The 25,339-nt window shown below is 42.9% G+C and overlaps 2 protein-coding genes across 3 annotated transcripts; both read left to right on the plus strand.

Annotated features, from left to right (window-relative positions):
* Positions 1-107: 107 nt before the first annotated feature.
* LOC107187389 (aquaporin AQPcic-like) lies at positions 108-11,199 on the plus strand. Of its 2 annotated transcripts, none has more exons than XM_015575479.1 (6): positions 108-262; positions 1,526-1,704; positions 8,661-8,848; positions 8,952-9,095; positions 9,178-9,626; positions 10,067-11,199. In XM_015575479.1, the coding sequence occupies exons 2-5, from the start codon at positions 1,569-1,571 to the stop codon at positions 9,607-9,609; spliced, it is 900 nt and encodes a 299-aa protein (XP_015430965.1). In that variant the 5' UTR covers positions 108-262; positions 1,526-1,568; the 3' UTR covers positions 9,610-9,626; positions 10,067-11,199. The 2 variants fall into 2 exon arrangements, with proteins under 2 accessions (XP_015430965.1, XP_015430966.1); XM_015575480.1 differs by having other exon boundaries at positions 1,529-1,704.
* A 1,204-nt stretch (positions 11,200-12,403) lies between these two features.
* Positions 12,404-24,725, plus strand: LOC107187391 (aquaporin-like). The gene is made up of 5 exons (XM_015575481.1): positions 12,404-12,429; positions 20,222-20,412; positions 20,755-20,898; positions 21,709-22,184; positions 23,768-24,725. Exons 1-4 carry the CDS (start codon positions 12,405-12,407, stop codon positions 22,174-22,176), a joined length of 828 nt encoding a protein of 275 aa, XP_015430967.1. The 5' UTR covers position 12,404; the 3' UTR covers positions 22,177-22,184; positions 23,768-24,725.
* Positions 24,726-25,339: the final 614 nt, after the last annotated feature.

Raw genomic sequence — 25,339 nt, forward strand, 5'->3', positions numbered from 1 at the left:
CGTAGAATGCTGGCCGTGTAACGGGAGCCCGTCGTCGGTCCCGCAGAGGTGGAGACCGTCTACATATAGAGGTGGCCGCGGCTCGCGAAACGACTCAGTCTGGCCGAAGCCACGCGACATCCGAGCATCGAAACGCGTCCATTCCAATCCGTTCGCAACCATTTTTTATGTGTAGATCGATCCACGATCGAGTGACGAGTGTTTTTCGGTGATCTCCACTTGGTCCCTTCGAGAAACACCTGAACCGAGAATACTATCTTGGGTGAGTCTCAACTTCCTATCCACTGAAATTACGCGATATTATGAGCGCACTGCTTTGCACAGATGTTCAATTAAAAAGTTTGCCGAGACATCAATGGTAACCAACGCACAATAGTGATATTATGATCCTCCGAGTCTTGGGTGGTCTTTAAAGAGAAATTTCTTTTGAATCAGCCTGAGCTTTGATTCCCTCTTTCTTCCTCTGAACCTTCAGAGGATTTTAGACGGAATTTAAAAAGAATCGATGTTAGTTTGAACGACTTTCGTACGAAATATTCATCCGATAACGTATCAATGTTTCCAACGATCTGCGTGGAGATTACACTGTTATCGAGTAACCCTTGGGCATGGATTAATTTGGATTATCGATAATGGCTACCGACTACACGTAGTGTATCGCGGAAAATTCAAAGCTTTCCATGGACTTCGACTCCAGGGAAGGTTCATCGATAACAATAACAAATTCTATGCAATTAAGAGTATAATCGACGTTCGTTGGATACTCGAGTTAATATACGGTTGTTGATCCATAATCGAATCAATGATCCATACTCGAAAAACCAATAGGATCCATCATTCTGGCGAATCTTTGAATCTCGGGTGAAAATCACTGGAAGTGATCTTTACAAGTCAATTTGCTCGATATACACAACCCTATCCGAGTGTTCCATTTTTCTTGAGCCGATCGTCCCACGTATCTGGAGCGATTTACGGCCGTTGGATCGCCCCATCAGTATCGATTTACGATCGTTTCTTGCGCGACATACCCACGAATCCCCCAGTGAACGTGTTTACAGAGTGTAATCCGCCGGTATTTGCCGAACGCAATTGTATTTCATCGGATCCCGTGACAAGTGTCACGCTACGCTTGTTTACAAGCGACTTGGAGGTATGCGTACACGCTCCAGTGTAATGTACCACGTTTGAACTGAATGGGGATCGATTTGTAAATGAAAAGTGAATGAGAAACGTGTAATACATTTTTTGGATACGAGGCTTCGTTCTCGAGAAAATCAAGTTTGAGCACCGATTGCGTCCGTTTGGCTCAAACTTGATTTCCTCAAGAACAAGAACATTTACAGGGAAATTGTATTGCACATTTTCGATGTATTTTTCCTTAAAGAATTGCTCTGTATAGGAGTTTTCCTCTGAGAATGTACTCAAAGTATTCTAGAGGTATTCTAATGGAATTCTAATTAATTCGATGAAAGCGGCTATCTTTCTGCTATTTCGCTCGGTACTAATGACACCCCGTAAATTTCAGCAGACAGACCGGCTGGATCGACGCTCAATAAATCAGCCACAATATGGAGCAAGGTGGCGTGTCGATAATAACACCGACCGGGATCACGGAAAGTTCGGTGGGCAAGTCAAAGAGCATCGGGATCACGTTCAGCTCCAGGCCAAGTCTACAGGCGGCCAAGGAGAAGTTCAAAACTCCGTGTGAGTGCTTATTAATGGATTTCCTATCTTGTCTAAATTTCTATTCTACGATACAATGTTTTCCACTTTCATGAATCGTGCTCCTTACAATCTGTTCCCTGAATTCATTGGGCAAAGGAGATCCTGGAGAAATGTCCTTCTCTAGAAAGCCCTCTATTTTTTTGTAGAGTGTATTTAGAGGTACTGAAGAATAGGTGGTTCTACGTCGAAGAACTGATAAAAAATGTAGAATAAAGTTTTTCTACTGGACTCCTCATTTTCGAGAAAATCCAACATAGGGGTTTCGATATCGAGCTCGCGTTCTATTGGTTCTGATCATCGTTGACCGTTTCCACTTGCCGCCCAGTAGTCTAGCGTTATCTGCCTCCTATAGATCTTCCTATCTTCCACCGTAATCTCATCGAGAAACACTAAATTAAACTAAATCTATGTTTACCACAGCGTTGATTTATTTCTGATTTTTGGACACCCTGATTTATGGATCCACGCTGTGATTCTCACGATCGTTTCAGTAATAATGTAACAGGTTGCAGGTGACACAGGGGGAATGCAAATGACGCGAAACAATGTCCTTTGTGGCCTGGAAAGAGAAAAAGAGTGATTCCGTTTTCTCGTGATATCGAGCGCGGACGCACCGAAGGGGGGGGGGCACGTGACCCCACGTTTCTCTCCGTTCTCCACGTTCCAGATACTTTCGCGGGGGAACTTTCTTTCCGTCGCGTCGCGGGAAACGCACGCAGCACGGATCATTAATCATTTTCTTGGAACGCTCTGCTTAGAATTGCCTCGCCTAATTACCAGGCGTGCATCAAAACTTCAACCCGTCACGCCTCAAGATTCGTGTGTCTACAAAGTGTACACATTATAGGTTAAGAATCTTACTTTGACCCCGGTTAATGTGTTAGACTATCTTGTCTTCCATATTTCAACCCATTGTTTTCCTTTAAATACTATTTTGGTTCATCAATCATCTTCTTGTCCTCCAAACAAATAACAACTTGGTTCAATCCTCCTATTTTAGGGGTAAACGACACTGCATCGGCCAATTGCCATTGATAAATATTCCGTTTGGTCCTTGGATCCCCTGCAACATAACCTAATCTTGTCTCGACCCTCCTTTCACCTGTAGTGAAAGACACTCATTCATCCCAGTCGGTCCCTATTCAGAGACGTCCGTTCAAGAGAGTAATCGGTGTATGCGATTCCAATTCTCCAATTAGTCGATCGATAACTATTACATGCTCGAGATGATTAGCGTGATTAGGGGACACAGTTGGATGGACGGTGGCCTTATGCTCCTGATGCAACGCGCGACATGCAGACGTCCCGTCCCTCCCCGTGAGACAGTAACGGGGCCACGTGATTGGGCGAAAGGAAAGAAAGCGTTACGTTTCCAGGCAATCGGGTTACTGTACTCTAGGCGCGCAACAGATGTCCCATTACGCTTGGAAAAAAACCAGATAACACTATTTCCCTCGTCCATATTCACGGACAAAACCATTGTCTACCTGACGACCTTGACGCTCGAACATCTGCTAGTTCGAACAGAGTGAATGATAGAACAATGAAAAAAATTTTTTTTTAAATTTCAATCTAGTTCACACGTAGAATTACTTTCCTCAGTCGTGTTGGTTCGGTTTTGTTCCGTTGGAATTCAGGGAACTCGAAGAGATGCTCGCGGAAACGCGAACCGGAAACTACGGATGGGAGGTTAATTGGAGCGTGGAACGCTCGGGCAAGAAGTAGTCCTCGATCTTGGAAGCTTTCGCGCGCGCCACGGATCTAGAGCTAAATTGCGGGGAAAACAGAAATTGATTCGAACGGAACTTTCTATCATTAGCTTAAGAAAGCTCGCTATTGTTTCTCTGCACCGTCGAATTCACCGTTACCTCAGTTTAAATTTAATCGTTTCCACTGTTACAAATATCCCGCCCATCACGATTTTCCCGCTTGGCCTTGAATAGCAACCGAATAATCAATTTTTTTTGTAGGTTATATTTCGAGTTTATACATATATATAGTCGTACTTAATCGTTTTAGATTTAATCTCTCTACTAATCTGAATGTTTCATCGTGGAGATTTGAAAAATAGATTGTAAACAATTTCGTTCGAGTTACGTCACGCTGTTAATTAATTAATCTCGAGACACTCGAGGGGTCTTAAATTTCTGGTAAATCACAACGATCTAATCGTGCCGCTAGTGAACGGTAAAACGAGCCTATCAGGAGACAAACTGATCAGCTAGAAACTAAATGAAATTTGAATTAAACAGGCTATCTCGGAGCGAACACAAATACGTTCCGCAATCGAACGCATCGATCTTCAATTGCTGTATGAGAAAACAAAGTTGCTATATTTCAAGGGGCACACGTGTAACGGTCGAAAGAATTTTTTTTTCAAGTTCACTATTCTCACGAGATTTCAAGGTTACTGATATTTTTTTTAAAATGAAATCCTATGTTTCTTTTTCTTCTCTCCTATACATCCTATATTTCCATTACGACAATGTAATCTCAAGATATTTAGGTCTGAAGATAATTAATATTCCCTAAAGATTTTATTTCAATTATTTTCAAACGCAAATATCTCAAAAATAAATATCGAGAAAACAATATACGGTTATGGTTGAAGAAAAATACCAATGACCTCGAAAGTTCGTAAAAAAATGACCGTGGGAAAGAATTCTTTTCACCGTTACACGTGTCCCTTGAAACAGAGCAACTTTTCCTGAAAAGTTTCAAGTTTATATAGAGTAAAGAATCAGGTAATATCATTCAATCGGGCCACCCTGTATGACGTTGACCATTATAATTCCAGAGATGAACTTGTCATAAAAAGATTGTTTACAACGCGATCAGGTGTTCGCTTTACAAGGTCGAGATCGGTTCCCAGAGGCTCGGACATAAGGAACGCGTGCACGGCGACGTTTCACGCAAGTGTGACAGTGGGTCAAGTTCTCGGTGAACGCCGTGGGTCAACGAATCGGTCGCACGGTTCCCCTTTTTCCTCCATTCTCTACGTCTCCTGTGCAACGGACAAGCCGGGAGTAACGGTGCTTCCTCGTCAAGTATGAATCACGGTGTTCATTCAAATTCGAAACTATATACCTGTCGTTGACCTTAAACCTATAGATCGAAAAAAAAAAAAAAAAACAAAACCTGTTCGTTCGATGTTATGAATAAAAAGTAGTACGTTCATTCTTGGGGTCTCATATTCCACAAGTGTAACGATGTAATGGAGAATTCACTGTCTTTTTCTGAATGGTCGCGCATATTCTGTTCACCTGGGTCGATGCATTGGAACTTTCTGCGGAGAAAAGTATTAGGTTATGATGGTGGAAAAGTGAACGGTTTGTAAAATAGGTCGGTGATTATTGAAAGTGGTGAAAGTCACAAAACTAAAAAGATTGAGGTTTTTCTCTTATTATACGTTACATCGATTTATATTTCTGTATAAACAATGAATTTTCGAAATAAAACACTTGATTATCACCTGGCGCATACTTTTTAGCGTGCCGGTAAAAAGATTCCTTCTTATCGATCGAGGATAATGGCGAAAAAAAAGTTGACCGTTTTATCATAGGTGGCGCGCTAATGCGCGCGAGGGGTTCTTTACTTCGAACGCCTGGTTTTTCTTGCGTGCTTTCCAAACATGAATCCTTTCACTATTTTCTAAATCCAGCAGCCCGTTACTTTCTCGATCCCTAATTACGGGTAACTTTCATCGTAATTACCGGCAACACCTATACTCATCGCTCGCATCGCAATTTCATTGGCAATTAAGATGAAGAGATAGTTGTTCTCCTGTTGAAAGGAGAATCCACGTGATCGCCACGGTTGGACGTTACCTTATTTCTGGAAACAATCACTTTGAGCCATATATAAACGTCAGATATAAAAAAAAGAACGAGTTTTTCTAGAAATCTAAGGAGAAAACGTGTTTTTTGAATGGAAGTGTATACTACTTTTGGCTAGACCAATTCTCTGGAATATTCTGCATCGAATAACACCAGAACAAAATGGCGGAAAACTGAGTACTTCGTGAGATGTTTTCAATAATATAGACCGTCAAACAGTGGTGATTATCTTGAAGCCACAAGTGTTTCATAAGAACTTGATTACTCAATCGGACATTGCAACGTTAAGAAACGTTTTTTGTTAAGGAATCTAAGTATACATAACGTGAAATGAATGTTTCATGAAAAGATAAAAATGATTAAAGGACGAAGATGCAACAGTTTTGGACGCTTCCTCATATTTGTTAAAAAAATACGTGGTTACACGATGAACAGAGAAACGGTTCGGTAATTATTTCTACGCGAGTGATCTTATCAAAACCATTTACGTCACGATTTTATGTAATTCGTTGCATATGGATCGGAATACAACTTTGAAATTCGCTTTTTCCTGCTCGATTTTATCAGCAATTTTATTGATGATCCTTTAAAAGCCTCTTAGACCATTGTTGAATTAATTTACAACTACATTGGAGATGGTTGCTGATGTTGCAATGTAATTCAAGCATAATAGAAAAAGGCATTTCATTAGGGAAACGATTATTTTTGTGAGGTCAGTATGTTCGAAGCTTGTCACAGGAAGTGCTTTGACCCAATGATAATCAGGCATCAACATTCTGGTTCGATGGAAGAATTCCAATCTATTTTTGGACGGCGCCTCTTTGCTGGAGTCTTATACGCTTATTTAACCGAAGTACCAATGGCAAACACGACTTTTTCATTCACGACTTCGTTTAAGGAGAGAACCCCTAATTAAAAAATCCAATATTACCAAACATCAGACCTCATTTACACTAATTTTCCAGTGAAATTTCAGCTTGATTCTGAGCAGGGCCGTTTTGGTGGATCATTTTCCGTCCTTTTGAATAAACTTCTAGCTCTACTGAAGACTTTTTCATTCAAGATTCCATTCAACAGCGAGACCAGAGCCTTAATTCAAATATATTCAGGGATCATCCCTCAATTCTCTAGAAACTTCGCCTAGGGAAATAGTGATTCCAGCAGTTCTCTTTTTACCTGTCGAGGTCTCAGTCAGCCAGCAGTCAGGTCGATCGTCATACATCAATGAACGATCACTGTCATCCCGTGTATGGCACATTCGCTAATGGAAATTGCGCGTGACACGTGTTGGCTTCTAATCATATCCGACCGACGCACGGTTAATCACTAGTACCCGTGATTCTGTGTCCCCCCTCCCGATGGGAAACCTCTAAACTTCGAAACTTAGTTCCCACGTCGAGATCTATCATAAAGTTAGGCGAATTTTCGAGTCAATAGAACGCGCGGAATCTTCGTAACACGATTTCTGTAGTCTGACAAGAGAACTTCGGTACCTCGAAAAATTTTTTTAAACTCTCCAGGTTTGTACGGTGTCTTGACAGAAGCATCAGGCATTTTAGTTTTCGGTAATATTCGGTTCTTCAGGATGAAACCACCCCTTGGATGTCAACGTGTGTTTCTCTGTTTTTGTATATACCTTGAAAACTATAGTAGATATTAGAAAAGTGTCATAATGAAAATTTAAAGCTTTTTTATGCTTTGTAAAGGTGTGTAATGAAATTGTTAAAAATATGTTTATTTACTTATTTATTTATTTAAGAAACAAATTTTTAACAATTCCACTACACACTTTTATACAGCATAAGAAGACATTAAATTTTCATTCCAACAGTTTTTTCATATCGACTATAGTTTTCGAGATATACAGGAAAATAAGTAAACCCAGATTAACCTTTAAGGGGCGGTTTCACTTTGACGGACCGAATATATGTAATAGTAACGAGTCTGCCAAGAGAATCTTGCTCAGAAATGGGTTCCAATTTCCACACCATTGCAAACAAGCCCAAACAATCCAGACCACCTACCCTTTATAGGTTATAATTCCGAAATTAGAGACAATGAGGCTATTGGCGTCGAAAAATCATCTCCACATGACTAGTTTCGTTCTACGAAGCGAGGACCCGAGTTGGTTCACTTGGAACTTCCATCGAAATCCTGGCTTGGCCCTCAACACCGTTAGTTTACAGGTTAATCGCGCTCGAGCAACTTCTCGGGTGGGAAGGTCGAAAGTTCAAAAGTACCGTCCCAACTTCCAGAATCTCGTGGCTCGTCCTGGCACTCTCTCCAGTTCCAGGAACTGCACTTTGGGGTCTAGAAAATTCCAAATAAATTCGGTGTCATAAGGTCCCTATTGCTAGGTCCCTATTCTAAATTATGTCCCTGTTCACTTCTGGTCTATGGACGCCTAATGGAGAGGAAGAAAGGAGAAAAAGAGGATTCGAATATCATGGAGGGCGGTCTGGTTTCATTATCGTTCGACCCGGTTTCACGAGGAATAATATCGCCCAGGCGGAGAAGCCGCACGCTCGATCGGCTGCAATTTTCCTAATTACGTCGGAGGAGGCCCAGGCTCATTAAGGGAATCCGCGAGTCTGCACGCTCGGTCGATGCCAGCTCGCGGGTGGAATCGACAATAGGGCACGCGAAATTTCATCCTTTTTGCTCACATCGACATTCCCCCATGGCCCGAATGGAATCGTTACAGTCTACAGCGCCTTTCAAGACCATAGCCACACGCGGTCTGTTCCTTGGAAGCATTGTAATTGGTGATTGGCTCCGAAGCACTTCGAGTTACTTCTAACACGATTCAGTACTCAGAACTTTTGAAAGTCTTGGTACGTCTTGAGTCGTTTGAGAATTCGATTGCTCCTGAAAGTGTTGGAAGTCGAAAATCTTGAAACTCTCGAAGGTATTTAAGGTCTTAATAGTCTTCAAAGTCTTTAATATTTTGATAAGACTAGAAGGCACTTTGGACGCTATAAAAACATTCAGGACTTTGATGACATTGGTGACGTCTAAGATTTTTAGGACGTATCTAATCGGTAAGGACTCAAGATTCTAAGCATTTCGGCTTCGGAAATCCACTATTTTCTATTTCAGGGCTGAGCAACTTGCTAAAGGAGGATGCTACCGCACGTGAGGTCCTAAACACCGCCATCGCAGAGTTCATTGGAACAGCGATATTGGTCTTCATCGGTTGCACAGGATGCATAGGGAGTCTGGGTATCGTTCCTGGTGTCCTGCAGATCTCCTTGACCTTCGGTCTCGCCGTGATGATCGCTATACAGGTAAAGACCACGTTAAATCCCACTTCCCTTCAAAATCCCCCACTTCTATCCCTCACAATCTTCGCATCAATGAAACCTGCAATTCGCAATCTGTTGTTTCCAGTGCGTAGGACACATCAGTGGCGCCCACATCAACCCCTGCATAACATTGGCCGCGTTGGTCCTCGGTACAAAATCGCTACCCATGACAGTGGTCTACATTCTGTCCCAGTGCGTCGGTGCATTGACCGGCTACGGTCTCCTAAGGGTAACTGAACCTCCCTGGAACGCTACACCTAATCACTGACAGGTCCACAAATCAGTCATACCAACCCCTTTGGTCCCAACAGGTGATCACCCCAGTGGAACTGATCTTTGCCGCCACGCCAGACACAGCGATGAACTTCTGCATGACGGACATCAACGAGAAACTAAGCGATCTCCACGGCTTTTTCGCAGAAATGTTAGCCACTGGGATCCTGGTCTTCTTCGCATGCGGCCTTTGGGACCATAGGAACGCTAGGAATTCGGACTCAGCGTCCCTGAGGTTCGGCCTTTGCATCTCCGCATTGTGCTTCATCTTCATCCCCTACACAGGCTGCAGCATGAATCCCGCGAGGACACTGGGCCCTGCGGTTTGGAACGGTTACTGGGGACACCATTGGGTCTACTGGCTGGGACCCATCTGTGGATCACTTGTCGCCTCGTTATTGTATCGGGGACTGTTTCTTTACAAGGATCATCTTGGGGCGAATGGGAACCTACGTAGCGTGGAGACGTAAAGGGGATCATCGTGAAGGTGGGTTCATTCGTATCTTCATTTTAGAGATGTCGTTCCTGGAATTGAATTAATATAATTGATGAAATTTTAGAAGTTGTCAGCTAGGAACTATCAGTAATGATTAATTCGGTTGCACGATAATAATGGGTATAGTTCTACAAGTTCTGCAATTTCATGTTTTGAGGATATATTCACCGTACAGTAAATCGTCGATGAGTGTTCGAAGGCTCCTCGGCACTGACCAGGAGAGGTCTCCAGGTGTAACGTTAACTTTTTAATGAAATTTAGTACTGCGATAGTGTTTGGAATTCTGAAGTCAGTGATATTTCTTTCAGCCACATATGGCCAGTAGTTCATGAAATATTGAATGTTCAGCGACTTCGAACACTCATCGATGATTTACTGTGTTGCATGATTTCGTATTGACCGATGTAGATCATTCCTTGTCTCTGTTCCAGGCGAGTAATGACATTCCGGTGGTTCACGATTCACGATCCAACCGAGAAATCCTAATCGTGTTGTAAACCGAAAGCGGAGCTGGCTCTCTGTGGCTGCAGTACTTGCGAGTGGGAGGAGCCTTCCTCCTCGATTCATGGTGTGTGGCGAGCAAAGAATGTTCCACGCGAGGAGGATTTCTCGGTCACAGACTGATCCCGGTCGATTCGATTATGTACAAAGTATTCCATATTGTAAATCATGTCCGTGGAATTGCCTCTGAACTCGTTCTTAAAAAATTCCAATTGGGCGGGGGACGGGGCGTAGTTTGTGGGCGGAGCCTGTCACGGTAACTCGCCCATAAACTGTTTTATTTATCGAGTTCATATTTTACAAACATATCGGTTTGCAAATAGGGCTTAATGGAGACCAAAAACTGGTTCTCCAAACTTTTAAATCACGCCCACAAGGTCTTTCTAAAGAAATTTATCTGTGTCGGGTCACATAAAGGTCAGTCGAATTTGCGCAATTGAATGAATATTCGATTAGTCTCTCGCGCCGAGTGACGGCTCGCCAGACACTGGACTTGTTCTTGAAAATTTCTACTAGGTGGAGGGGGCGGGGCGAAGTTTGTGGGCGGAGCCTATCGCCGTAAATCCACCAAAAATTGTTTTATCTACCAAGCTAATATTTTATAAACATATCAATTCGCGAATAAGACTTAATAGAGACCACAAATTGGTTTTCCAAATTTCTAAATCACGCCCACAAAAGTTTTTCTAATAAAACGTGGGCGAATATTGGCGTAATTAACGAATATTCCAGTATTTCTCGCCCTAGTGACGGCTTGCTAGACACGAATTCGCTGGTCGTTAGTGAAAGTCGTAGGTGAACAACGGTTGATCCGTCCGAGTTGGGGCGGTTCCGCGTGGAAATACGAAATAACGGAATTAGTGAGGCGCGCGGGCGTGCACGGAAATTACCCGCGGCGGTGTCGCCTCGTGGAAACTTTTAATTGCGTCCACCACGCCCGTCGCCCGCAGTTACATCGACCTAATGTTTAACCAGAAACGGTCCACAAGTCGGAGGTACCTGATCGACGAGTTTCAGAGGCAAACGAGGGGCGAGATGGCGCGTAGAAATAAATTTGATACGTTTTAACAGTAATTCGTTACATTTTCGATTTCCTGACCCTTGAAGCGTTTAATAAAAAAAATTTTTAGGTTAGAATATACGGAGCAGTGTTCTTGAGAAAAATGGAATTTCTTGAACATTTTGACGGTGTGTTTTCTGTTTGTCTTGGCGTTTCTGATTTATTTTCCATCGAATAATCACAATTTCCACGGTTTAATGGGAAATTCTGATAAAGGATTTTCAAGTCCAAAGAACATTAATTTACAAAGAAGAGCCATTAGCGAGCTTCATTTGTGGAGAACGATTCCATTTGGAACAATTCGTCACTTTCTGGGTACAATTAATCATGAGGTATAGATTACCTTTGACTGAACAGTCAGGAGTTACTTCTAACAACCAGTGTCGTTCCTTGAATTTCAGAGAACCGACAAAGGTCTCCGTCGACGATTGTTGAATCAGCACGTGCAATGAATTTATCAAAATGTCGTTTCCCTTAATCACGAACTCTAACAAAATTCAAGCAATCTCATTCGAAATAAAATCTTAGAATAGGAAAACTCTGATCAGAAAGGGACTAGTATCGAAGCACTACTGTACTTACATTTTTTCTGTTATATTTTCCCGGTGTCTAGGTGATAGGTAATGATCTTGATCTATGATTACGCGGTCTTAGTAACTCCGTGTTCACTCCTCAAGTCTGACTACAGTATTGCCCCGATAGTAGACCATGATCTAGGATCTAGGACGCCAAAATTTTCCGACCAATATGACCGACACGTCGTGAACTTTTACGTCGTTGACACTGATGACCGACGTGTCGTGGACGGAAGTTTCTGCGACGGTGACCGACACGGCATGGATAGAACAATTAAGTCATCAGATTCCTTTCTTCACCAGGCCGTGCATCGTTCACAAATGGAATTGCACAGGGACCAAGCGACTTTGTTGCGGTAACTAGAAGTCGAAACGCGACCGGGAGGTATTCACTGGATCGAAAATAAACCGTAACGGAGTTGTTGGTGACGACGACGCGCCTGGTGGAGGAGCTTGAATCAACGGAGTCGCCGCCACGTGCCCCGCCGCGATAAATTCCGTACGATCGTACCCGTTCACAGAAACAGTCGTGCCGAACGGCCGCGCGGATCTATTCCTCGCGATCCCCTCCCTGTGTGTATAGCACGACACCGTGGTCGCGTCAGTGTAGTGCGAGTGGTACGTCGAATTACAATGTCCTCCAACGATTTACGGTCAGGTGAGTCGCTGGAGAACAGTACCTACAATTAAAGAAGATCGGCTCCGAAATATCACGGTTTTTCTGGAACTGTTGAATCGAAGGGTAACGCGGCGATCATCGATTGATCTCGATCCTCGTGGAGGTGTTTCTCCACAGGTGGTCACGGTGACACGGTTCTAGAGGCCTATCGGTACAGAGCAAATATGCGTCGCGTGTGGTCGATTACCTGTGTAAATACCACGCGCTGGAAATGCATTTCGCGTTATCGTCACGTGTTACACCTGGCCTGTTTGTGAATCGGTGACCAGAGGCGTAAAAAAGAGGATGATTGCTAGCGACTGGTCAATGGATCGGTCGGAGATCGTCTTGGAGCAGTCGTTGATAGGTCCAGGAGGCTAACGTTTTGAGGTTTGACGGTTTTGGATCGAGAATTGAAATTCCATAGATGATTTTTCGAACGATTGATCGTACGATCTGGGTCGTTTCGACCGTGTGAACGACAGTTGCATCGTTTTGTGGAATTTGTTGTACAATGAATTTTATCTTTTATGGGAGTTCGTCGATCTGATGAATATTCCAGGGAAAACGGACTCGTGGGCAAATGTGCTTGTTAAGTGTAGCTCGCGGATGCTTGTTTCCTGTGGAAGGTTTAATTATTCATCGGTCGAAGTGCGTGATTTTTTAAAATGGAATTTCAATGACGCTGCGTGCGCGGAGGCAAGGACGCGGTTCACCGAGAGAATGGCTTTTCTCGTGTAACGCGACTCTTTGATCGATCTTGCGATGATTGCACGGTACTTCCTCGATGGTAGATCGGTGTCTTGAATCGTGAACGGTATTCAAGTGTCCTTACTTGGAGCAGAAGCTGAAGATGAGGAAATACTGATTAGGGAAGATATTTGAGAAAGGGACTAGTATCGAAACGTTACTGTAGTTACGGTTTCTTTAATGATCAATCAGGACTTCTAGGGCCTTTAGGACTTTCTCTGAGACGCTGATAACTTATTATAAGACCTCTGCGTTCAGATGTCCAGCCTAAGTACAGTATTACCTCGATAGTAGTTCGTGATCTTGGATTTAAAAGCATAACAATGTTGAAGTGATGCCAATTCAAAGCAGTTGGAGACAGAAGGATTGTAATTAGAAAAGGTGCTCGGGGAGTAGTGGACTAGTATCGAGTCATTGCTGTAAATATAGTATCTTCGATAATATATTCGTCGTCTAGAATTTAGACTCTAGTTAGTCCATGAATCCAAATCATTAGAGTTACATACTACCTAAGAACTGTGCTTATGAGTACAGCATTACCTCGATAGTAGTTCGCGGTCTTGGATTGTAAAGGGTAACGTAAATGTCCAAGTAACGTAAATTCAGAGTACGGCTTTGAAATAGAAAATAATGCTTAGAAAAAGTGTTCCAGGGCTAGTGGACTAGTATCGAGACACTCCTGTAAATATAGTGTCCTCGATACCATATTCGTCGTCTAGATAGACGATAAATCAAGGTCATTATAGTTACATACTGCCTAAGAACTCTACTTCTGATTCAGAATCCTGAGTACAGTATTACCTCGATAGTAGATCACGATCTAGAACGACGAACCGAAACGACATTCGAGTAACGTCTAGTTAAAGATACTAACTAGTACAAAATAAACTATACTAGTAAAAAAGCATTAACAATCACAATAGACTAGTGTGGAAACTCTCCTTTGATCAATATATCCTAAAATATGCATATATTACCCAGGTATCAAATGACAATCGACAAGCGTAAGTCTTGGTTTGATTTTTCCTCGTGTCACAGTAATTGCCCGTGTAAAGCTGTTCTAATCCGAAATTTACGAAATCCACACGCCCGCCGGGACTGCGCTCGAGAGAGCAAATGTTATCATTTAACCCCGCCACCGAGTGATAACGTCGATTCCATCGCGTCGTGTGTATACACAATGTCAGAGAGCGAGGAGAGAGAGAGAGAGAGAGAGAGAGAGAGAGAGAGAGAGAGAGAGAGAGAGAGAGAGAGAGACCAACTGCTACACCGATAAAACCGCGCGGCATATAATTTGTCCCGTTCGCCTTCGAGGGTCCCCTGTCATCGCGCGTTCCCATTATCACGTCACACGCTCGTATTTCACGCGGAAGCTTTTCCTTAAAACCGATGTGATGCCAACAACTAACCGAGCGTCGTTTACCACGATGATTTTTCATCAGGATATCATCTCACACGTTGGCGACCTAGATCTCTTGGATGAACGATTCGGTTGACTTTCAATGGTCGATTAACGTTCGTCACGATCGATCGCAAAACAGCGCAGATTTATCGAGCGCCGATAATGAGGGGTCGAAAGTCTGATCGATTAGCAGCCGTTGTTTTAGTCTCAACGAGGAAAGTTTGCGAAATGGGGAATAGCTGAGAAACTGAATAATAATATTACGTCATATTATGCGAATAATATTACCTTTTCTTTATCCGAATAATATTCGGTAATTTTGTTTATATCAGTTATTTATTTACTGTATTTTTATTTTTCATTATTTTATGATTATTTTATTTTTTATTAGTTAGTTTTCCAACGAAATTTTCCATACTCGTTTTGAATGATTGAATAAATAATGTTTCATTATTTGATCGCTATTTTGACCAACCCCAAAATCGGAAATGTATTTATGATTTTATATTATTTTATTTTTTATTAGATAGTTTTGTTGCGAAACTTTTCGTGTTTGTCTCGAAATAATGGAACAGCTAGCTTTCATTATTTAATTCCAATATTCTCCGCCATTTTGACTAACCACAACATCAGGAAATGTATCGCCGCCATATTGGAATTATTCTGGATAACTGATATTGATAATTTCACCTGAAACAGTAAATAGTCGTTTCCCGTATTTTGTCGCGACAAGAAGAGAAATACCACCGGTCTATTGTCGAATCGTGTTTGTCGCAGCTGTGTCATCTTTGCCGATAAAAAGTGTTTTCATAATGTTTCACGGACATCAGAGCCTTCTTTTCTCCCGTTCCCCTAACCTACGTAACATACCTTAACCTGATGTATTAACGACGCAAAAGTTTTGTGATTTGGATCTTATTAACTGTACAAAATTTAACTGATTCGATGTATTCTGTCATTTAACCTTATAATACTATATCGTATCGTTAAACATTATTATTTAATTAATAATTTTCGTGTAAATGAACTTGAACTCAATACAATCATCGAGATTAGTAGCCGATTTTCATTTACCATAATTAATTTTATAAAACTATACACAACCAGTGTCATAATAATCTTAATTAACAATGACTTACTATTTTATTGACAAATCAAAACAGTAGGTGAGTCTAGAATGTTCGGATGTAAAATCTGATTGTCAGTTTTGAAACGGCCTGTACACGACTCATTGTCTCCTAAGTACTAGTAAGTACACATCAGTAGCCAACGAACAATTTATTCATTAACTCTTGATTGTTAAACACCCAGACACTTCAGACTTCATTGTACAGACAACCTCGAACGTCCTTTGCCTCGATATGGACGTCACAGAACAAACAGCCCGACTTTAATGAAATAAGATGTTTGAACTGGATCTTGACACAACTAATATTGATCTTTTCCATCGATCACAAAGTACTGGCCTCGTTATTTTATCGGTGCTGTACACATAGGATCAAAGATAACATTTTCCATTGTCTATCAAATTCGAGGGTTAAAGTTTCTATTTTGAGGGTTAAAAATAGATTGTATCAAAACTTCTATTTAGGTGTGGTACATGTAATGATACCAATATGCTTATTTTACATAAGGCCTGTATAATTTATGCAGGGTGTCCCATTTATCTTTGCCCAGAATTATATTTCGGCCAATATTCTGAAATCTGTGGAACAACCCAAAGATTTATACCTATCGTAATAGGAAGTACAAATTACTTAAATTTTTTAAATCGATTAAAATCTATAATAAGACAAAAACAATCATTCGAGCCGTTTATTTTGAAAATGGTGTAACTGCAACTTCGAGGAAATCAATAATACGGTTCCGGTGGTTACAAATAATTATGAACAAATTACTTTTATAAATTATTCACGAATGAATACCAAATGAAAAAAATACACTTACGTCACTTTGATAATAAACGATACATTCATTATATTATTTTAAATAGTCAAGACAAAAGGGGCACCCTATGTAAATTCCGTTCGAACGTTGAAAATTTTCCGACTTCCTTCTCAAATATGTATAAATTTGTTTGTTCGTTAAATAACTGACGAACCAATACGGAAATCTTCGTCGTTTTGATATGCAGTGTCCTAATCGAAATGGACTTCCTGTACGAAAAAACGAGTAAACCGATGGATTCAGCATAGATAATGCTCGATGACTCGGTCGACAATTACCATTACCGTGTAAAATACCGTAAAATTACGACGGTAGTCGTAAAACAGGAAATTAGGAAGCAACATCGCGAAGGAAAAAACGGGAAAACAACGGTGATAAAACCGAATGCAAATGTGACCATGTGCGCGCCAGTTTGTTTTCTAATTATCCGCACGTGGAAATGTTGTCCGACGTTCCTTTCTGATCGAAGTTTCACGATCCACGCGATACTCTACGATCCCCTCTATAACAGGATCCCGTGCAAGTGTTGCGTAACCTCGGAAACTCGCGTCGCAACGTTTTTATTCCGCCGCGATCGCAGCTCTGGTTCATGGAAAAATGGAAGGGGAAAGCAAAACAACGGAACAAGATTGTAGTGTATCTAGGCTGCTAAGTGGACCGTTTGTTGTTGTTTATAACGGGGTGGGCCGATTAATCCACCCTGTCAATCTGATGTAACTCGAGCCTCGAGTGATTGATGATCCCTTTTTGATAGGGGTCGCCCAGAATTCGGGCCCTGAACGATGTTTGAGTCGCGTGTATCGATGAAAAAAGGTAATTTCTTACAAAACTTTGCGATAAATATACCGTCGAATCCAAATTTATTGTAGGAGACTAATTCGCTGAAAAAATTCTTGAAAAAGATTCTCGATTATCCTCTATTACGAAAAATATCTCGACGAAGTTGAAAAACGAGTTTTCTTAAAATAAAACACGGAATTCGAGATTACAACGCTTCACCTGGGTAGCAATTACGAAGGGGCGTGTACCGATGGATCCGGCGAGGGTAATATCGAGTCGTCGGTGAGATTGTTCCACGTTTCCACCGTACCCTGGATCGTCAATAATCGCAGATAACGAAATCGTGGATATAGACGACGTCCACGGCGGGAGCCAATTTCCACGGATATGGATATTTTCATCAGCCGGCCAGCGGATTGGACTCCGATACGCGAGCGCATCGATCACGGTGCACTCACGGAATGAGCCGTGCATCGCTGATTACTTTTAGCGCGCGCGCGCGCGCACGATCACGTACACTTGGAAAATGCAAATAGAGCACAGTGGTCCATATGTCTCACATTTTTATTAACACCCTGTATAAAGGAAAAAAATGTTCATCGATGTTAGGAATACTCTTCGATGACGTCATCATTTATTAACATGTGTTCTCAATATCTTCATGGAAGTATGAACATTTACAGAATTTTTTGTTCTATTGTGGTCCGGATTAATTTTATTAAAACCCTGTATAAACGGAACAATTTTTATCGGTTTTAGAAATCCTATAATTACATATTTCCTCCTATTGAATCGTCAATTGTTTTTCTACAGTAAATTTGGATTCGACGCCATATTTATCGTCACGTTTGGGGAGACATTTTCACTTTAAACCGAACATTTGAAAAAAGAAATTAGAGAATTATTCTTGTACAATAAATGTGGATTCGATCACGTGACTCAAAGATCGTTCAAAATAACAAGATACAACATATATATTAGACTCATAATTTTAAAATGACGATTTAAGGGTCTGAGCCTTAAAGGGACAATTGGTGATGTACTTGTGACCCACAGGGTATCGACCATCAGTCCTGGTGACAGAATCTTCTCGAAGATACTTAACGTCATTGTATAAACAATCGAGCATATGTTCTGATCGACTCGACTGCAACGACCCTGACCGAAAACTCGTTTGGCCTCTATCCCGGCGAAACGAGTTCACGTGGGCCTTAGTGTGTCAGGATCAATATCTCGCAAGAGTCGAGACTAATGTTCGTCGAAGGCGATTCCAGCAATTCCTCGCGAAAATGTCCCCACCTCGTGGACGCTGGAGAAAGTCCCGTGAGGTTCGTGTGATCCACGTGAATATTTCGTGTAAAATATAGGTTAGAACAGGGTGGTAAACAGCTAACTACTTAAAGACACCACAAAGCCCTGCGTGGAAGTTCGACGTGTGACCACATGGCGAATCCCGCCAATTTCAACGTGACTGACCTAACCTCTAAATCGTCAACGGCGAATCATCACGCTCGTCACTGACCTAACCCCAAAATCTCTCTTCATCGGTGACTCGGAGGGTTCAGACTACTCATCGACCCGGCACACGGTCCGACATACCCGATGACAATAACTTCTAAAAATAAGAATCTACAGTCACGCGGGAACTGAGTGGCCGAAGATTAAACTCTGTCCGATAGCTCTGTTTAACCTCGTATCGGATGTACCTGTACCTTTGGAAGCTACTTGTTTCCCTCTGATCAGCTTGTGTTATAGACAAAGTCCTCCCCCACCAAGCGTGGGGTCCCCGGATTGTCTCAGGACGATAAGATTAAGAGGCAGGAAGTCGGTATCTGTGCGTATTGTTGCCTATCTAGGAGATGAACCACCGTTCTCTCTCTGATATTAATAGAGGAGGCTAATTGGTTCCACGGATAGTCGCGTCTGAACAACGTGAGCGGTGTGCACGGCCTTCGCGTATCGAGCCTGTGATCCAAATACGTTCCTTCTGGTGGTTTACTCCGTCGTTGGAAGTGGTTCAGCGTGCACGTTCAGTGGTGTCGATCCGTCGAATTTCTAGCAGAATGCCTCGAGATTATGGTAAGAGGACTTTATGGTCCGTAGTAAGTGGTGCCTTCTTCGGAGGATGTACGCGGTCCTCGAGGTTTCACGTGGGAAGCGCGACTCACCACGAGCCTGCGTACCCGCGATCTTCGATCTACCGTCGTGTTGTTCTGGAATGGGACGACGGAGGCTACAGGACGATTCAAAACTAACGTCACGAAAATGTATTCGGACGGATCTCTTGTTACGAGTACAGTGCGACGAGTGGTGTAGGGAGGGCTTAGAAGTTCCATCGCGACAATTTTTAACTGTCTTGTAGTGGTAGGAGGATGGAGGCTACAGGGAGGTTCAAAATTACCGTCACGAAAATTTTCAACGGTATCCTCCTTCTCGAGGACTATCTTACTCTGATGGATCTCTATTTCCGGTGTAACGAGTGATACAGAGGCTTACATATTCAGTGGCGTCAATTTTGAATCGTCCTGTAGAGCCCATGCGACCCACGTGGTCTTTTCCCTCATTTTCAATCGATTTCAAGGTACCCCTGTGAATTCTACAATTTTTTATATTAATTCTTGTGACGAGTACTTCCCCTCGTTTTCAAGGCACCCGTTAATGTTACAATTTTTTCTATAAATTCTTCTGGGGAAATCTATTTAACTTCGACAGAGTACCCGACAGAACATCCTACAGTTAAAGAATACTGTCCTCGAGGTGAAGTTTCCTACGTGGTAAACTTCTTCGCATGGGATGACCCAACATCACTTATGGTAGGACCAAAATCAGGGTCCTCCAATTTGGTGATTCTAACTTTGACGGAGTGCCTGACAGAATTTCTACAGGATATTTTCACGTTCCCCTGTGTTACAGGCTTCAAGAAGCTGTTGGATGGCGGTACATGGGAGTTAAAGAAAATTCTTATTCCGAGCCTGGCAGAGATACTGGGTACTTCGATACTGGTGTTCACGGGATGCATGGGTTGTGTGAACTCTATGGGAGTGGTGCCATCCCACCTGCAGATCGCGCTCACCTTCGGTCTGGCGGTGATGATCGTGATCCAGGTAAGTTGGTTAGGGAGCATTTGTCGTCGATCAGGGTCGAACGACGACGAGGACGATGTTACGCGGTTGTTATCAACATGTATGTTCGTTGTATTTATCGTGGCCCGATTGAATTAATCGTCGTCGACGCAAACGGGCAGAGAAGGTCGGGGCCGCGACGCTAATTAAATTTCCGATCGGCCCGTTCTCGCTCGATTACCAATTCGTCCGCGATAATGACCCTCGTAGGTGCTGGCGTCTTCGTGGCGTCGTATCCCGCGATAAGACTCGCGTAAACATTGGATCTTCGATTAGATCGATTAGATCTATGTATTTACATTCGATTTACGACGATGCTTGCAGAGCATTGGACACATCAGCGACGCTCACGTTAATCCTGCGATCACGGTCGGAGCGATCATCCTCGGGAAGAAATCCATCGCGGATGGCTTGTGCTACCTTCTGGCTCAGATACTCGGAGGGGTAATGGGATTCGGGATGCTGAAGGTGGGTGTCCCCAGAGAATCATGAACTGCACTAGGCAGTCCCCATTTGAGACGAAGGACCGCACAAAACGCACGAAGGTCAACCTTGGCTCGCTACTATCCGATAATACGGTCTTAATGTAATCGGAACTTTGCCCCCGTATCGTTTTATCGATGGTTCAAGACCCCTGGCCTAATCGCTGATTCATGAACACGTTATTCATGACGAGGCAGGGGGCTTGCGAAACCGTTCGTCGATGTACAAACATGTTGTCTTTGGCGAGCTAGACCCATCTGTACGGTGACTCGAACGAACAATCTAGAGTCGATGAAAATCACTAAGTCTAATTGGATCTGGAGCTTCAGATAAGTGGATAAACGTGGACTGAAGATGACCACTGTAGATGTATCCGAACATCTTTGAAGGGACCATAAGTTAGGGTAACCTTAACTCAGTCAAGGGTAACTTTCTCCCAAGCTCAAAAATAGAATTTTCATGCAGTAACAAATGCAACCTTTTTTGTTATATACCTAGAAAATTTTTTACTAACTATCGGATTGTTGTCCAATCTGTAAAAAACCATTTAATTTTTGTCAAACAAATTTATTCTATCTTTAACCGTTTCCGAGTTAGTTCCGTAGGGGTCGAACTTTGGTCGTTTCACCCTTTAAAAACTTGGGTTACTCTCGCTAAAAAAGAATACGTATCTTCTATTTTTGGCCATTCTTCAAGCCCACAAAGTTTTGTCCGAATCGGAACCGGACCGTTCACGATGTATACTTGTCAGTCAAAGTGACCCCTACTTACAGAACCGAAATTTTCACGTTCCAGGTGGTCACACCAACGGTGCATCTGATGGCGGCAGGTCCCGACGGCGGGAATATGTTCTGCGTGAACAATCTGCACAATGAACTCTCGGTGATGCAGGGCCTACTATTGGAGGGTATAGGCACAGGGATACTGATGCTGGTCGCGTGTGCAATCTGGGACAAAAAGAACAAGGACAACAAGGACTCGATTCCGATAAAGTTCGGCTTTACTGTTGCCGCGTTGGCAACCGCGATTGGCCCGTACACCGGATGCAGCTTAAATCCAGCCAGGTCGTTTGCCCCGGCTCTATGGAACAATGAATGGTCCCATCATTGGATCTATTGGTTCGGACCGGTCGGTGGCGCTCTACTGTCATCGTTCCTCTACAGAACCCTCTTCATGGAGGAGCCGAAGAAGGATGAAGAGACACCTGGTGATGGGAAGATCAACGAGATCATCCCGCTGAACACCGTTGACGCTGAGAAGTGACACAAAGGGTAGGTTCTCGTATACCTCAGGTGCAAAGATAGGTTGCTTAGCTATCAGAGTACAAGACTTCGGTTGAGGTCACTGGCGATCGGTGGCTTCTGGATGTGAAAGGATGTAGGAAGTTAGAACTGGGTTAGGGAACTACAGTGAAGTTAGATGGTAGCTAATTGGGCTGGAATCTTGGGACATCCTTGAGGTCCCATAGACAGCTACAGGAGCCACCTTCTGTTTGGCCCTATATCATATAGGAATCGAAAGGTTACAGGATTTAATGTGTAGGCGGATCAAAAATACAGCGTTTCGTCTCGGGAATCGTCTACCAAGACTCGTCAGTGGGGCTGACGGTAGACGACCCCTACCCCCCAGACGCCTGGGTTGCTCCTCGGCGGAGTCCCTTAAGTAGCCAAAGGCTGCAACTATCGCTTGCGAGAAAACTCGCCACCTAGCGGTCTTTACCAAAAACCCAAGCGCCTGGGAGAAACGTCTCCGCAGACCGCCCGTCCCATCCGATCTCCTACAAATGCACTTCTTTTTAGTTTACAAATGCTAGGTCTGTTTTGTCCTATATTTCAATGGTATCAGCTGTTCTTTTAGAAAACGATCTGAGTTATGGAAATTTAAGGGTGCATGAATGGCAAACAGGTCTGATAGAATATGCTAGATCGGGATTACAGGTGCCCCCATAAAAATATGGATCACGTCCTTAACCGGTACAAATTGGAACACGCGGAATTTTCCAGCGTGGAACGACGTCGGCTTGCCATCGCCCGACGATAAATCCCGTTAACGTCGTCCCTCCGTTCGACTTTGAACGAGGCTCCGTGGCCTCTGTGCACGGCCGTGCATCAAGGTTTTTCGCGTGACGCGGATTATCTTGCGAGGGCCGGCCGTAAAGGTCGACGATAAATCGTTAGACAGCGAAAGAAGTTCGGTGAGACTGGCTTTATGGGGGCGCGCGGATTTAACGTGCACCGTTTACCGACAATGTCTGCCCTAACCGTGGATCAAGAGAAAACCGTTGAGGGATGGGGGGTGTCGCAGTATGGATCGTATATTCCAAGAAGATCTTCGGAGATTCTCAATTCTCACATTTCTTGAAGAAAAATACCGGGGGATGTATTCTAATTATTCCTCTCTTGTGAGGTTAAGCCGATTGCAAAGACCTTTGGAACTAACAATAAACCCAGTTGTACCGAGCTCCATTGGTCCCGTACTATCGATCCTGTTAAAGGGTACGATCCACTTATTTCGGACAATTATTTGGAAATCGGATCACGACGTTACAGACTATCAATCTTGTGGCTCGAAACGTCTATGGTACTACCTCGTTAAATCTTAACCACAATCTCCAATTAATGTCGGAAACATACATACAGGGGATAAGGTATCTACTGTCTCTAGTGTCACTCCACCAATAAACTTTCACAGATGGACAAGTAGCGAAGTATTACTGTAATTCCTCGAAAATCGACCGGGTCCCTAGTTCCAACTGCTTGACAAACAGGAGATCACGAATCGTGGCTATCGATGAAATTTCACAGATGGACTAATACCGAGGCATTACCGTAATTATCTCATTTTTCTATTTCAGGCATCGTTCCGAGGAGAAGCCGAGCCGATCGGAGGCGACCCCGAGGTCGATCGACGTTTTCCTCGAGAATACTACGGGAGATCAGGCGATCGTTGAAGACCAAGCCTGCGCTTCCGATGCCCGGAGAGGATCCAATAGTTCGACAAATGGGGATAAATGTATCGAACGGAGCTCGAAGGACCGTACCCCGAAACTAACGCGATACACGATCACCTCGGTCCGGTATTCGTGTGTCGCCAGAGACTGACGCGTCGGTTTATACCATTCAGGATAGCAACAACAGCAGCCCTGTGGATCATTGCGATCCAAAATCGTTGTGTTCGTTCATTCCCTGAAATCACAAGACTGTACTTATTTACAATCGCTCGTCTCGATCATCACCCTCGAACGAGGGCGTTTCTGTACTCTGACGCGACGGTTCTCGATGTGGATACAAATAACAAGGATTTTGGTACACTTACGGAATCACTTGGCGAGCATTTATTGTGTACCTCTGTATTTTCTATTTGTTACGTGTTTCTGGACACTGTAAGTCTCGGATTAGGACAACGATTTCTTTCTTCGTTTCACTTGTGTGTGTATTCAGCTAATTTTAGAAAGACATACACACCCCGGTTTAACGGTTCGGACAGTGATCACTAATCCGAGCATTACTGTGTACATAAAAATGTTCTCAGCGTCGATGAAATCTTAGCATGCTTTGAAGTATATTTTGGAGGGATAATATTGTGAGAATCCATGATCGAGAATCGTTGCTGACGCGCAATTTCATTTTGTGATCTATACCATCCGTAGATCGTTGCAAGTCTCGTCTCAATACTCTGTAACCGGCCGAGTGTCCCTGTGTCGTCCGAAAGCTGGGCATATCGCGCGTTCACTGTTTGTTACATTATATATGAATTGTTATGTTTTTATAGATCAAGTTAATAACGATTATATAAAGGACATTCAAGACGAACCAGACACCGTGTATTATCACTGCTAACCGAAATACTCTTGATATCAATGAAATATTCGTCCAAAAATGTTCCGTGTGAATTGATGTAATTTTTCAGTGAAAGAAATAATAATTTATCGATAAAATGAAACATTGATGAAGAAGTTGCTGAAGAAACGACTTTGTTAAGAACTAGTCACCTGGATGTAAAAAGTCTGCCTATGTTGTAGGTGCCTCTTCTGCAGGTAAGTAGTGAAATTCATATACTAGGTGGACAAGACATAGCGATGTATGTACAGGGTGTGTCATAATATATCGAACACGACAAAAATTCGTTTGCCTGGGAAACGAATCCACGAAACGAAACAATTGGTCGGGTCGATGGCCGAGAAAGGGTAAATTTTCGTTAACAATTACCAGCCGCTCTGCTGGAGAAAATTAATTCCCGCGAATCGATCCAGCTACGAGACAGCCGCCCGCCCCTTTTTCATTACGAATAAAAATCTCAATCGGTCCACGGCTGAAAGGGGAGCAGGAGCAAGAACCTCGATCCCATTTGGAAGCAAAATTAAAAAAAAAAATAGATACAACGTAGTACGATTGCTCCAAAAATACCCGATCAAATATTAGGGCAC

This window comes from Dufourea novaeangliae, unplaced genomic scaffold, assembly GCF_001272555.1.
Source record: "Dufourea novaeangliae isolate 0120121106 unplaced genomic scaffold, ASM127255v1 scaffold113, whole genome shotgun sequence".
Lineage (NCBI taxonomy): Eukaryota > Metazoa > Arthropoda > Insecta > Hymenoptera > Halictidae > Dufourea > Dufourea novaeangliae.